Here is a 14,278-nt window from a genome sequence, read left to right on the forward strand (position 1 = left end):
GGAGTGGGAGGTTGTAGTGAGCTGAGATCATACCACTGCACTCCAGCCTGGGCAACAGAGATGCCATCTCAAAAAATAAAAAAGAAAAAAGAACAGAGGTCAGTAAACTTTTCCATCAAGGCACAAATAATAAATATTCCAGGCTCTGTGGGCCACATGGTCGCAGCTCTACTGCAGTCCTAGCAAGAAAGGAGCCACAGACAATACGTAAAGAAATGGCAGTGGCTACGTTCCAGTAAAACTTCATCATGGATACTGACATTTGAATTCCAAGTAATTTTTACACAAGTCACAAAATACTACTTTTCTTTGTGTTTTTTCCAATCATTAAAATATAAAAACTATTCTTACTTCACAGGCCATAAGAAAACAGGCAGTGGTCCCACAGGCTGTAGTTTGCTGATGATCCCTGAACTAGAAAATAAAACAGATAAAGCACTCAGGAACAAATTTAACAAGAAATATGCAAAGCTCCATGAGGAAATTTAAAAGTTTTTGAAGTCACAAAAGTTAACTTGAATAAAAAGATATACCATGTTTTTGGTTAGAGAGATTCAACATCATGAAGATGCAAATTCTTCCACAACTAATTTTAAAATGTTTTACGAGGCCGGAAATGGTGGCTCACGCATGTAATCCCAGCACTTCGGGAGGCCGAGGCAGGTGGATCACCTGAGTTCAGGAGTTTGCGATCAGCCACCAACAGGGCAAAATCCTATCTCTACTAAAAATATAAAAAATTAGCCAGGTATGGTGGCGGGTACCTGTAATCCCAGCTACTCAGGAGGCAGAGGCAGGAGAATTGCTGGAACCTGGGAGGCGGAGGTTGCAGTGAGCCAAGATCGCACCACTGCACTCCAGTACGGGCGACACAGTGAGACTCTGTCATAAATAAATAAATAAATAAATAAATAAATAAATAAATAAATAAAGTATTATGATCCAAATTAAAGTAGCAAGAGATCATTTTTTTCTGGAATCACACAGCTGACTCTGAAGTTGATATGAAAAGATAAATAAACAAGATTAGGTCTGGAAAACTCAGAAAAAGAAGAACAAAAAGGAAACAGTTGTACTAGAATGTAAAACACTATGCACATCAGCAACTAAGCCAGTGTGGTATCGGCGCATGAATGGACAGACAGAACACATCCAGAAATATTAATACATCCAAAATGAACCCAGGACTTACTGTGTGATGAAGGCAGCATATCAAATCAAGGTGCTAAAGATGAGTTTTTAATAAATGGTATTGGGCCATGAAGACAAACAGATCCAAACCTCATACTATGCATCAGGATAAAAAGCACTCCAAGTAAACCAGGTATTAAATGTAAGAAATGAAACCATATAAGTTAAAATGGGAGGAGCCAGATGGTGCACAGTGGCTCATGCCAGTAATCCCAGCACTTTAGGAGGCTGAGGTGGGAGGATCACTTGAGCACCAGAAGTCAAGACTACAGTGAGCTGTGATCACACAATTGTCCTCCAGGCTGGGTGACAGAGTGAGACCCTGTCTCAAAATAAAATAAAACGGGGAAAGCCATTCTAAAAATAATTTAAAATCCAGAACCGTTAAAAAGAAAAAACTCACGAATTCAAATATATAAAAATAATTTGCTTAGGATTTTTTTTTGTTATGCAAAGATCAAAGGAAAAAGACAAACTGGAAAAACAACAGGATTGTAACACATCACAAAGATTAATTTCCATAACCTATAAAAGAAATTCTAAAGAAAATTCTGAAATGTTCTAGAAATTCTAAAGAAAGAAGACCAACAACCCAATTTGGAAAATGGGCAAAGGGCATGAACTGAGAGGTCACGGAAAAATACCAATCGCCCTTCCACCTGGGGAAACCCACACTGATGGTGAGGCCATGAGAAACAGGCACCCCCATACACAGCTGGTGGGAGAACAGAACAGCATAAACCCCAAGGAAGGGGAACTGATGGGAACTACCCAAATTACTGAAGCAGTTACCTTTGACAGGACCCACTTCTGGGAATCCTGATTAGAAACAAGTGGAGTGTACATCCACTCTAGAGACTACAGGAAAGAAAGAACAAGAGTGATCTCTACAGGGAGTATGGTGTGAGCAGCAGGATGTATTAACTGGAAAAAGGCTGGGTGTGGTGGCTTAGGCCTGTAATCCCAGCGCTTTGGGAGGCTGAGGTGGGTGGATCACCTGAGGTCAGGAGTTCGAGACTAGCCTGGCCAACATGGTACCCTGTCTCTACTAAAAATACAAAAAAAATGAGCCAGGCATAGTGGCACGCACCTGTAATCCCAGCTACTCGGGAGGCTGAGGCACAAGGATCGCTTGAACCCAGGAGGCGGAGGTTGCAGTGAGCTGAGATCACGCCACTGCACTCCAGCCTGGGTGACAGAGTGAGACAATGTCTCACGGAAAAAAAAAAAAGTGAAAAAAGCAAGGTGTATGCTACTTTTGTGTAAGGAAAAGAAATAAGACAGATAGCCAGACAGATAGATAGATGATAGATAGATAGATAGATAGATAGATAGATAGATAGATAGATAGACAGACAGACAGACTAGACATTTTCGTTTTACTGTTTTGGGTGTTTTAGAGACCAGGATTTTTGCTGTGTCACCCAGGCTGGAGTGCAGTGGCTAGTCACAGGCAAGATTGTCACACATCACAGCTTCCAACTCCTGGGCTCCAGTGATCCTCCCACCTCAGTTTCCCGAGTAGCTGGGACTACAGGTGCACACCACCATGCCCAGGTCATTTTTATTTTTTGCAGAGATGGGGTCTTGCTATGTTGCCCAGGCTGGCCCTCAAGTGATCCTCCTGCCCCAGCCTCCCAAAGTGCTAGGATTACAGGTATGAGCCACAAAACTCAGCTCTAAGATAATATGTTTTCATTCTTTTTTTTTTTTTGAGACAGGATCTTGCCCAGCCACCCAATGGCACGATCATGGCTCACTGCAACCTCAATCTCCTGGGCTCAAGCGATTCTCCTACCTTGGCCTCCCAAAGTGCTGGAATTACAGGCATGAGCCACAGCACCCAGCCACTATATATTTTAATTTGCTTACATTTGCATCAGGAAATACTAAAAGAAAAAGCAAGAAACTAATAAAAATGGTTACCTATAGATTGGGAGTAAGGGGCATAAGGACGAGGGTGAGAAGGAGAATTTTGTGTCATTTTGACATTTTAACCATTTAAAATTGTCTAATTTTCTTTTAATGACTTCACTTATTTAACAAACTTTAATTGAGCTATGCCCCAGGCTTTCATGAATACCTGGTTGTGGATGAGGAGTGGAGGCAGGCAGATAATGTAGGCCGGGTGCAGTGGCTCACACCCATATTCCCAGCATGTTGGGAGGCCGAGACGGGCGGATTATTTGAGGGCAGGAGCTTGAAACCAGCCTGGCCAACATGGTGAAACCCCATCTCTACTAATAATACAAAAAAAAAAAAAAATTAGCCGGGCCTGGTGGTGGGTGCCTGTAATCCCAGCTACTTGGAGGCTGAGGCAGAAGAATTGCTTGAGCCCAGGAGGCAGAGGTTGAAGTGAGCAGAGCTCGCACCATTGCACTCCAGCCTGGGCAACAGCAAGACTCTGTCTCCAAAAAAAAAAAAGAAAAGAGAATGTGACAGTATGCTCATAAATATGTATACTTCTACATATTAAAAATATATCTCTGAATATCTGCTTTGGTGCAATGGAAAATAATTCAGTTACATGACTAAGAAACCAAATCTAGTTAGTAATTGAAAGTGCATGCGTATGAGAAAGAGAGATGGAAGAATTAGAGACCCTATTCGAGGTGCAAGTGAGTTCTCAGAGATGGCAGTCGCTGCCTTCAAGGGAACCGAGCCCCTCTGTAGGGGACAACCACTGCAGTCAACATAAAGTGTTATTTCAGAGACCCCATGTTTGAAATAGAACTACCTTCTCCCACAACCCTTCCTTCTTCCTTGCTTTATTTAGAATCATTGAACTTATCACCATCTTACATATATTTTTACTTAGCTTGTTTATCTGTCTTCTTTAACTACCCCAGGGCCATACTCGTAAGAAGTCCCTTAATAAACATCTGTGGATGAACAAATGAGCAGATCGCTGCCTGGATTGATTGATGGCTCTTTCCGAGATGTTTGACTCCAGAACGCTGGTTTTGTTGTCTCAGAAATCTCGATGCGTGAATCCCTGTGGCTGCTGCCGTTGCAAGAACGTATGCGAAGTTGGTCATCGCTGTTGATCCAATCGAGCTTATGTGCGTTGCTGACATAGCATACATATTGAAATTAACCACCACTGGAAATGTCTTTAGGAGGACTATACTGACTCCACAGTTAGACAAAAAGTTAGCATGTCCTTCCAAAAGTCAAGGAAACAGAGCTGCAAGGAGTAACTTTGACATTAGGAGAGCATGTATTTGTCATTGTGAGGATGACTGAAATTCCGTATTTTCTTGCCAAGCCAAAACCAAGAGCTTTGCAGAGCTTAAGAGGGGAAAATGCCCACAAATTTCCTTGGAAGAAATGAAAATGTCAAGCCAGGAGAGGCCGTTGTCACCGGACCATGCATTGTGCAGGCACGTGTCCTGTTTCAGTGGGCGGCTTATTTCCTTACTTTACATAAAATAATGGTGTATGTTACCATCTTAGATGACTGGGAATATAGCATGTGGTTTGCCTGACAGATAAGGTTCCATTCTCACCTCCAACCACATCCCTAGGTGCAAGGCTGTCTATTTCACATTACCTAATAACTCGACAAAGAACACTTAAAAGTTTAATGACTTGTTCAATTGTTTTTTTCTTTTGAGAGGGTGCTGATTTCAAATGTCTCCATCTCAAACTGCTTGAACCGAGCCAGTAATAGTCACAAGTCAAAATACTATGAGATCACTTAGAGGGGGACTGTATACTAGTCTGGAGTTGGCAGACTAGTATACAGGGAATTGCTGGCATTTTGGAATATTCATTACTTTTAGTTATGGGAAGAAAAACTGAAAATTTTGGTTTATCTATACACTGAAAGACTATGAAGCTGTTAAGGTGACTAGGGCACTTTCTAGGTAGTGATTTGGAATATCACAAAACTCTAGTAAATGGGGAAGGAAAAAAAAGACCAGGCGCATCTACCTCAATGGGTTCAGTGTGCACTCACTATGAAAAGGGGAGTGGGGTAGGCTGTGCACGTTGGCTCACACCTGTAATCTCAGCACTTTGGGAGGCCACGGTGGGTGGATTACCTGAGGTCAGGAGTTCGAGACCAGCCTGACCAACATGGTGAAACCTGTCTCTACTAAAAAGACAAAAATTAGCCAGGTGTGGTAGTGGGCGTCTGTAGTCACAGCTACTTGGGAGGCTGAGCAGGAGAATCGCTTGGACCTGGGAGGTGGAGGTTGTGATGAGCCAAGATCGTGCACTCTGGCCTGGGCAACAAGAACGAAACTCCATCTCAAAAAAAAAAAGAAAAGAAAAAGAAAAAGAAAAGAAAAGGGGAGTGGGGGAGAGGTAGTGATGGCAACCTTGTGTTTGCCAGGGTACACAGTTATTTCTGGAAAGATACAGCACATTTTTTTTTTCTTTCTTTTTTTGGTGAGACGAGTCTTGCTGTCACCCAGGTTGGAGGATACAGGACATTTCTGCAAAATGTTTTTTTTTTTCTTTTGAGACAGGGTCTCACTCTGTCAGCCAGACTGAAGTACAGGGGCATGATCTCAGCTCACTGCAACCTCTGCCTCCTGGGTTCAAGCGATTCTTTGTGCCTCAGCCTCCTGAGTAGCTGGGATTACAGGCACACACCACCATTCCTGGTTCATTTTCTTTGTATTTTTAGTAGAGACAGGGTTTCACCATGTTGGCCAGGCTGGTCTCAAACTCCTGACCTCAAATGATCCACCCACTTTGGTCTCTCAAAGTGCTGTGATTACAGGAATTAGCCACCACTCCCAGCCTGCAAAATGCTGTTTTTTGAACTCATTTGTAGGTAGGGCTTACTATCCACCAGTTAGTAATTGAAAGTGCATAAGTATGTTTCTTTCTAGTAGTTAATGGTTAATCCTTTTCTAATGGTTAATCCTCTTAACAGCCCTGTGAGGTAAGGGCCTCATCGCCCTTATTCTACAGATGCACAGAGATCACACAGCCAGAAAATGGCAGAGCTGGGATTAAAAGCCAAGGAATCTAGCTCCTTGTCCTGGAGCATTCTGCTCCGCTGTTAAGACTGGCCTGGGACATAGGGGAGAGGGGTGTAACCAAGGGATCTGGAAGCAAGGGTAGGAGGATGGAAATAGTATATACTATTTTGTTCTATTTGAATTTTTGTCAGGTGTAAACATTACCTTTTTTAAAAATAATTTTTAAATTAATGGAAAAACATCGGTGATCCATTTAGAAGGATCAGGTGAAAACAGATGGTGAAATACATGGAGCGTGAAACTAAGAGCTTGGGTTTGTTGTGAACGATGAGGAAGCTTTTTGGTGTTCTGAATGTGGGCAACTGGAAGCTGGAACTGGAAGTGGCTCTGAGAATCTTCAGCCACCAGGAATGGCTTCCTCTCTGCTGTCCACCTCCTCAGGGTCACCCTCCCCCTAATTCTACAAGCCCTCCAAGACTAGCCAGCACCTAAGCATAATGGATAACAACCATTGGGCTTTGGGGTCAGAGCCACTGATTCTCATTCTGACCCTCCACTTTTAAAGGGTCCCTGGGCAAGTTGCCTTTCTTCACCTTAAATATCTCATCCATAAAATGGGCATAAGATTAAGCACCTCACAGGTTGATAGTATGGTTAAATTAGGTAATACATGATATGTGCTAAGGATAAAGTCATGCATAAAGTAAGTGGTCAGTTAGTGCTCGCTATTATTATCCTAGCATTGACCAGGATTGAAATCTCAACTTTGATTCCAAAAAAACTGCTGTCTTCCCCAGGGACAGCCAGTGTCTTCCTTCCTCCCTTCATGTTTCTCCTTTCTCCCTTAAAAGAAACATCAGGTGCTGGACCAGATCTAGTTTATACCCATAGTCACTTAATGTTTCCAACAATCCTACCAGGTAGATTTAATTATACCCATTTTCCAGATGAGAAAACTAAGGGTCAAAGAAATATTGTAACTTACACAAGATGCCTCAGCTAGGAATGGTGAAGTTGTGACTTAACCCATATCATGCAACTCCCATGCCACTCTCCTTTGCCCATTACACCATGCTACCTGATGGTCCTGCTCACCTAAGGCCAAGCAGAACCTGCCTCAGCTGAGAAGCCTTCCCAGACTGCCACAGCTGCACTAATACGACTCTTCTGCGCATCTATGCAAGTCACACACCAATTTTAGTTAAAATCTGGCATTATTTTCTTCAGGGTGACTGAATTCCTCAAATATGAAATTGAACTAAATCTACTCTTTAGCCCCTGAATACACAACTCATAGAAGTTGCTACCTAACAAGATGCTTTTCTGCATCTGTATGTTGTGTGTACCACTTCTTACCTCCCTTTGTTGGGATTAAGTGAAAGCTGATAGTCATCATTTCATGAAATTCCAACTGAATACTCAAACACCTGGAATTCTTTCTGTGCTCTGTTGTTTTTTAGAGGGAACTTATGAAATATACTGGAAAATTTTCCCTACCTCCTATACCTGGATACACTTCTAATATTCAATACAAAACCATCATGATAATGATCCCAAGACACTGCAAATTCTATTGCATTTTGAATCACCCAATATTGAGATACATTTATTTATGCTAAATCCCTGACTTTAAAATAACTGACATATTTGGCAAGCTGCTCGATCTTAACACACTTCCACCTTCAGAGTCTTTACGTGCACTGCCAGAGCTGTGGGACAGGCATTTTTTGACAAACCCACAGTGGAAACTAACCCACATATTTCAATAGAAATGTTACAATTGTTACATTTAACCATAGTAATACACTCACATGAAGGACTAAACAGCTTCTTATATAATAGCCTGAAAGTTAGCCACATTTTAAATAATTTAGATGAGAAACTGTATTCTGAGTTCCAATCAAGTAGCAATGTTTTCAGGTTGAAAGTGGGAAATTGCATGCATTCCTAAATACACATGGGAATTGTTAGTCACCAACTAAGCTTACCCTTCCATTCTGTAGCATTGCATGCAATGCAAAAAAAAAAAAAGAAAAAAGAAAAAAGAAACCAGTATGATCCAAAATGCAGAATACTGAACCCATATTTCTCTCTCAAATTCTCAGCGACTATAGGCAGCATCAAAAGCCTCACAAGCCTATTCAACTGCAAACATTTCTTGCTGCAAGTATTACTGAATATCAAGTTCCATTACACCATGTCTAAAGCAGGACTTGGGTAATTTAATGATACGTCCCCCTGTGGCAGCACCTATCCCCTATTAATATGTGGGTGTATTGTGCTTTCTATAGGTAAGGGGTAGCTGGTCTCATTCACAGAAATTTCCTTTGTTAAGATGCTCACTTTCTGGTGATACCATCCAACTACCCACTGATTTCCTGGCAAGGGCATTCAACAGAATGTACTGCTCCCAATCCCACAAACCTAGTAGCAAAGTTGCACGGGTGACCTTAGCACCCTTGAAGTGGGCAAAGTAGACACAGGATCGGTAAAACATAGGAATCTAAAGTGGGCTGTGGACTTACCACTTGCTTTCGATTTTGTTATCACTTGTCAAGCATGGGGCTAGCCTGTGAGGTTACAAAGATGAGTAAAACAGTCGGGTTGGCAGACTAGTATACAGGGAATTGGCTGGCATTTTGGAATATTCATTACTTTTAGTTATGGTAAGAAAAACTCTGCAAATGTACAAATAAAACCTAGACCACAAACTCTACTGCTAAATTTTAAACTTAAAACGTTCTGAAGAATAAAAGGGAATTGCATACTTTTCATTTTAAACAGGGAAGAGTTCACACAGCTTATTCCTAGCCAGTGGAAAAATCAGTCTTCCCATCATTAGCCCTGAACTATGTACTAGTTATACTATTCAGTAAATAAAATTGAGTTGGGGTAAGAGATCAAATATGAGAAGCTGAAAACTAAAAAATTCTTAAGGTTAGAAACACACTGACAAGTACTCTCCTTAGTTCAGAGCCACATATCTTACCCTCTACTGTAGCTACTGCGCGATAATATGCCTAAGAGGGCCGGCCGTGGTGGCTCACGCCTGTAATCCCCGCACTGTGGGAGGCTGAGGCGGGCAGATCACCTGAGGTCAGGAGTTCAAGACCACCCTGGCCAACATGGTGAAACCTCATCTCTACAGAAAAAAAAAAAATTATATATATATACACACACACACACACACACAAATGAGGCGGGCATGGTGGTGCACGCCTGTAGTCCTAGCTACTCAGGAGGCTGAGACAGAATTGTCTGAACCCGGGAGGCGGTGGTTCCAGTGAGCTGAGACCGAGACTGTGCCACTGCACTCTAGCCTGGGCAACAGAGGAAGATTCCATTCCCCCCATCCCCCCCCCCAAAAAAAAACAAAAACCAGAAAAGGAGACCCAGAGTTGAAAACAGAACCCTCCTCTCCACTTCAGGTAATTCTACACTTCTTGCCATGTAGTTGCCTGAAGGTGGGATTTCGAAAATGATTTTTTTTTTTTTTCGATTTGTTGCCCAGGATGGAGTGCAGTGGTGCGATCTCAGCTCACTGCAACCTCTGCCTCCCAGGTTCAAGCAATTCTCCTGCCTCAGCCTCCTGAGTAGCTGGGATTACAGGTGCCCACCACCACACGCAGCTAATTTTTGTATTTTTAGTAGAGACAGGGTTTCATCATGTTGGCCTGGCTGGTCTCGAACTTCTGGCCTCAAGAGATCTACCTGCCTTGGCCTAAAGTGCTGGGATTACAGGCGTGAGCCACTGCTCCCAGCCTTTAAAATGCTTAGCACAAATATTGTAAATATATACGTGCAAGCTAGTGCCAAATTACGGCAATGGAGAAACTTTATTATAAAGTCTGGATTTTGTTGACAATTAGCATGACTTGCCTGGCAAAGAGCCACAACTGTCAAGTCAGATGCACCCTCTGCTGTAACACCTTGTCACCACATAAGAAACAGGGTTGTAACAAAGTCATGCATTAAGTTTCCTCAGTTGAGGATCTGAGGTGGGTGGTGGCACAGGGTAGGGTGGGGTGGGGTGCAGTGAGGTGGGTGGGGGCGGCAGCAGGGTAAATAAACCATTACGGCACATAAAATAATTACACACATAAAAATATTCTAATTTATATTTTATTGCATTATGAAAATACATTTGGCAAAGTAATCTAGGCTCCAAGTTGAAATAAAAGAAAATTCTGAAGAGTGTACTGATTTTTAAAATGTGAAATAGATGTATTCTAACCAATACATACTAGCACTCTTATTAGGCCAAAACCCAGTAAACCTAATTTTTATAATTCCATATGAAATTACAAGGCGTTTTGCATTCATTCATTTTATGATTAGCACAAATCTTGAGAACTGACCCTCATTTTATCAAAACCAATGTTAAATTCCTGTTCAGAAGACAATTTGAAACACTACCGAAAATTTTCAATTCCTTTGGTTTTATAAGTTGCATTTTCATCCTTACCATGTTACATTTTTTCATAATCAAACATTGTAGCAGCTTTAGATTCTGCCCAAGTACCTTTAAGTAAACTAGTATATTACATTTACATTATTTGAAAAATCGCTGATTTTACAAATGCAAAAATGCATAAATACATGCCTATCTACACCGGCAAAACAAAATACTCTGAATCTCAATGCTTTAACAGGCCACACTTTCTGGCCGAGGATTTCTGGGATGCCTTTCCAAGCCACAAGGCCTGGCTGGCAATTCCACTGCTCCAAAACACACTTCTGAAAGGTGTAGTTACAATAAACCCTAAGCAGGTTAAATTTATCTAATAATCAACATTTAAAATATGACATTTTCACTACTTTTGCTACATTTTTCAGAACTGAAAATATATATTTTTCAAAAATGTACAAGGATATTTTCACTTTTTAAAAGGGAAAAGTGCTAAAAACATAATACATCTCTCTCTCTCTCTCTCTTTCCTCATCAAAATCTTCAAATTTTTTTTACATGTTGGGTTATAGTCTAGAGAACAGGTAAGTAATCTGCTCAAGGTCAGAAACAAAGTATCTTTAATCACTGAGGTCTCCATTCTTCATTTAGATCTTTTAACAGGACTTTGCTTGATGTATGTTAAGAAACATGCGTAAAATCAGACTTTTAAAAATTCATAAGTGAATCAGTTATTATTAGAATTGACATTTTCATTAAGCAAAGTCTGTGTTAAGTGCACCTATAAATACTTGTGGAAATTTACTTCCAAATGGCCATCATTATCTAAAACCAGCTGAACAAGCTTTCCCAATTTAACTACAGAAGTATTCCACCTACCCTAAAGATATTCCATGAGCATTCTACAATTATCTGTATAAACAGCAACAAGTTTGATCTATGATCAACATATGAATATCTAATAAATATTAAAACTATTAAACTATAGATTAAAATGCAGATCTCTCATAGAGTTAAGTGATGTCATTTTGGTACATTCACCATTATTGTACTTTATTTAATAAAGAAATACATTTGCCCTTGCAAATACAGCAATTGCAAGTTTACAAATAAAACCACAGACCTCAAAGTCATAATGCTAAATCTTCAACTTGTAACCAACAAAAGTAAATCAATTTGTTTACAAATGGTCCATGGCACTACAATTAAAATAAAAAATATCAAAGGTCACAGGATCTTAGGTAGGCTTACTGACAATTTCATAAATATTCAAAAGAAAATCTCAAAATTTCTAAACTTAAATTTGCTTCATTTCAACATTTTTGAAAAATTTCTTAAAAATTTACAATGTTTAATTTTTCTCCCCTCTTGGATATAGTAAATCAATATTCAGATTTTAACTATTAGACATAGTCATAAATATATCATCTAGCTGTTGTGAACTTGACAGTCAAGTCAGTCAGTAGTATACTATCCTACAAACATAAATGGATCCAAATAGTTTTGGTATTTATAGTCATGACGATTTAAGTAGTCAAAACGCAAAACTTGTGGTTGCCCCCCAAATCACCCAAAAGCATATGATACAGTGTCAGAAACTGTTTGCATCAGTTTTAGAAGCCCATCTGTGTATTTCAGGTATCTGAAACTTAAAAAAAAGGGATTCTTCCATATTTTGATAAAAATGTACTCGAATATTTCATAACATTAATATTTATTGCTTTATATGAATACTGTATTGAAAGCCCAAGCATTCAGTTTACACACAGAAATTATACAATTATATACCGCTTCACAAAGGCAGTGAACACATTACATTCTACAAAATCTACTTTACAGAAATTTAAAAACTCTAAATATCAAAAGGTACAGTTGAAGAAACAGGTATAAATTTGGCAGCCAGTAATTTTGACAGGGAAGTTGCAGTTTGCATGACTTTAAATATGTAAATTTGAAAATATTGAATTTAGAGTAATCATTGTGCTTTGTGTTGATCTGAAAAATATAACACTGGCTGTCGAAGAAGCATGTTCAAAAATATTTAATTCACTCCAAAATGTCATACAAATTACGGTGGTTTCTATGCACCCCTAAAGCTTCAGTCATTTAGCTCAGGTACATACTAAAGTAATATATTAATTCTTCCAGTACAGTGGTGTTTCATACCATTGACATTTGCATACTCTAGAATAATTTAGAAAGACACGTGTAATATTCACAATGTTCAGAAAAGCAAGCAAAAGGTCAAGGAACCTGCTTGGTTCTTCTGAGATGGTCTCATATCAGCTTCATAAACATTCATTCTACAAAATAGTAAGCTAACATTTGAACACAATTTCCAAGATAAAGCATATTTTCTCATAAATAATGAAGTCTTTTTCTCAGGCACCTCAGAAGTATACAAAAGAATTTGAGTTTGAACAGATCTCTTGGAATGTGTTTAACCTGGTATTTCAACAGACTTAAGATTTCCAGGGTTTCACAAGGGCCAGATTTTATTTCAATTACTCAGAAGAGAAAGAAATTGTCTTCTGAAAGAGGTGAACTCAATCATTACCAATAGAAAAAGTATCCACTGTATTCATCTCTTATAGAAACAGAAAAATATAACATTTCCCCCCTTAGAATAATATATATATATATGTATGTATATATGACTTAAAGTTCCATAGTACGTAGCCAAACAATAAAATCTGGAAACCAGCATGAAACCCTATAATTCACATGTTAAAATGTTGAAACTATGACCAAAATATGAAAACTGCTAGAGCTATCAGAAAGAGACAAGACAAAAAGCTTCTTGCATATGTATAAACTAAAAGTGATAATCTCAAAAAAACTTTTCAAAATTATAATTACCTTCCAGTTTAAAAACTTTAATCCTAAATTAAAAAAAAAAAAAAAAAAATTCTATACACAAACCACTGATTTGCCCAGACCAAAAAAAAGAAAGAAAAAAGAAAGAAAGAAAAGTCAGCGGTAAGGTAAGCAGGACCCAGAGGAGCTGATATTCACAGTTCTTACATGTACAACTCTTTCAGGAATTATCCATAAAGTACTTTATTTTACAACCTGCTTCTCTTGTAAAACTAAAGGTCCACTTTATTACATAAAAGTTTTATACAGTGTTAAAACCAGAACTGTATGTAAAATACTGCATCTAAATGTTTCTAAATAGTTAGTCTTGTTCCATTGGTTCATCAGTGACTTCTGTGGCTTCATCATCATTTTCCATGGATGATTCTGAAAGAATCTCTCCAGTTTTACTGGAATTGGATCCTACTAATTCTTCTGTTTCACGGCAGTCAGAAGAACCACTACTTACAGGGACTTCGTTTTCACCACCTTCAGAATGTAGTAAATCTTTCTCAGCTTGAGACACATCAGATTCCTCCATTTGATTATTTTCCTCAGAAGTCTCTTCATTCACAGTTAAGGCATCATCAGATTCTTTTTCTTGATTTTTTCTTTCTGGGATCATTTCTCTTGATGTCATAAAAGACTCTAAAAATAAGCAAATGTTGTTGTAGTTAAATTTTATTTTCAAAATACCTCCACAGTTAAGTTTCATGAATTCTGATATTCTATTGTTCAAATCACATCCCCTGAAATTCAGCAGCAACTACATACAGGTGGGAGAAAAGCCCAACATCAGCATTATAAGGAGTTCCATTATGTAAAATTCTTTCACGAAAAAAATGAAGTACAAGAATTTGAGGATCTCCTTACTCCACCCTTTTAC

General features: G+C 39.2%; 1 protein-coding gene across 2 annotated transcripts in view; it reads right to left on the reverse strand.

The window, feature by feature from the left end:
* Window positions 1-12,233: 12,233 nt before the first annotated feature.
* The window catches only part of PPP4R2 (protein phosphatase 4 regulatory subunit 2), a 70,684-nt gene continuing 68,639 nt past the window's right edge, over window positions 12,234-14,278 (reverse strand). For both annotated transcript variants that reach the window (XM_073009927.1, XM_073009926.1), the window contains one exon: window positions 12,234-14,040. In XM_073009927.1, coding sequence (XP_072866028.1) covers window positions 13,715-14,040 — 326 coding nt within the window. In that variant the 3' untranslated portion in view covers window positions 12,234-13,714. The remainder of the gene's footprint in view (window positions 14,041-14,278) is intronic.

The sequence above is a fragment of the Chlorocebus sabaeus genome, chromosome 22 (genome assembly GCF_047675955.1).
Source record: "Chlorocebus sabaeus isolate Y175 chromosome 22, mChlSab1.0.hap1, whole genome shotgun sequence".
NCBI classification, from domain to species: Eukaryota; Metazoa; Chordata; class Mammalia; order Primates; family Cercopithecidae; genus Chlorocebus; species Chlorocebus sabaeus.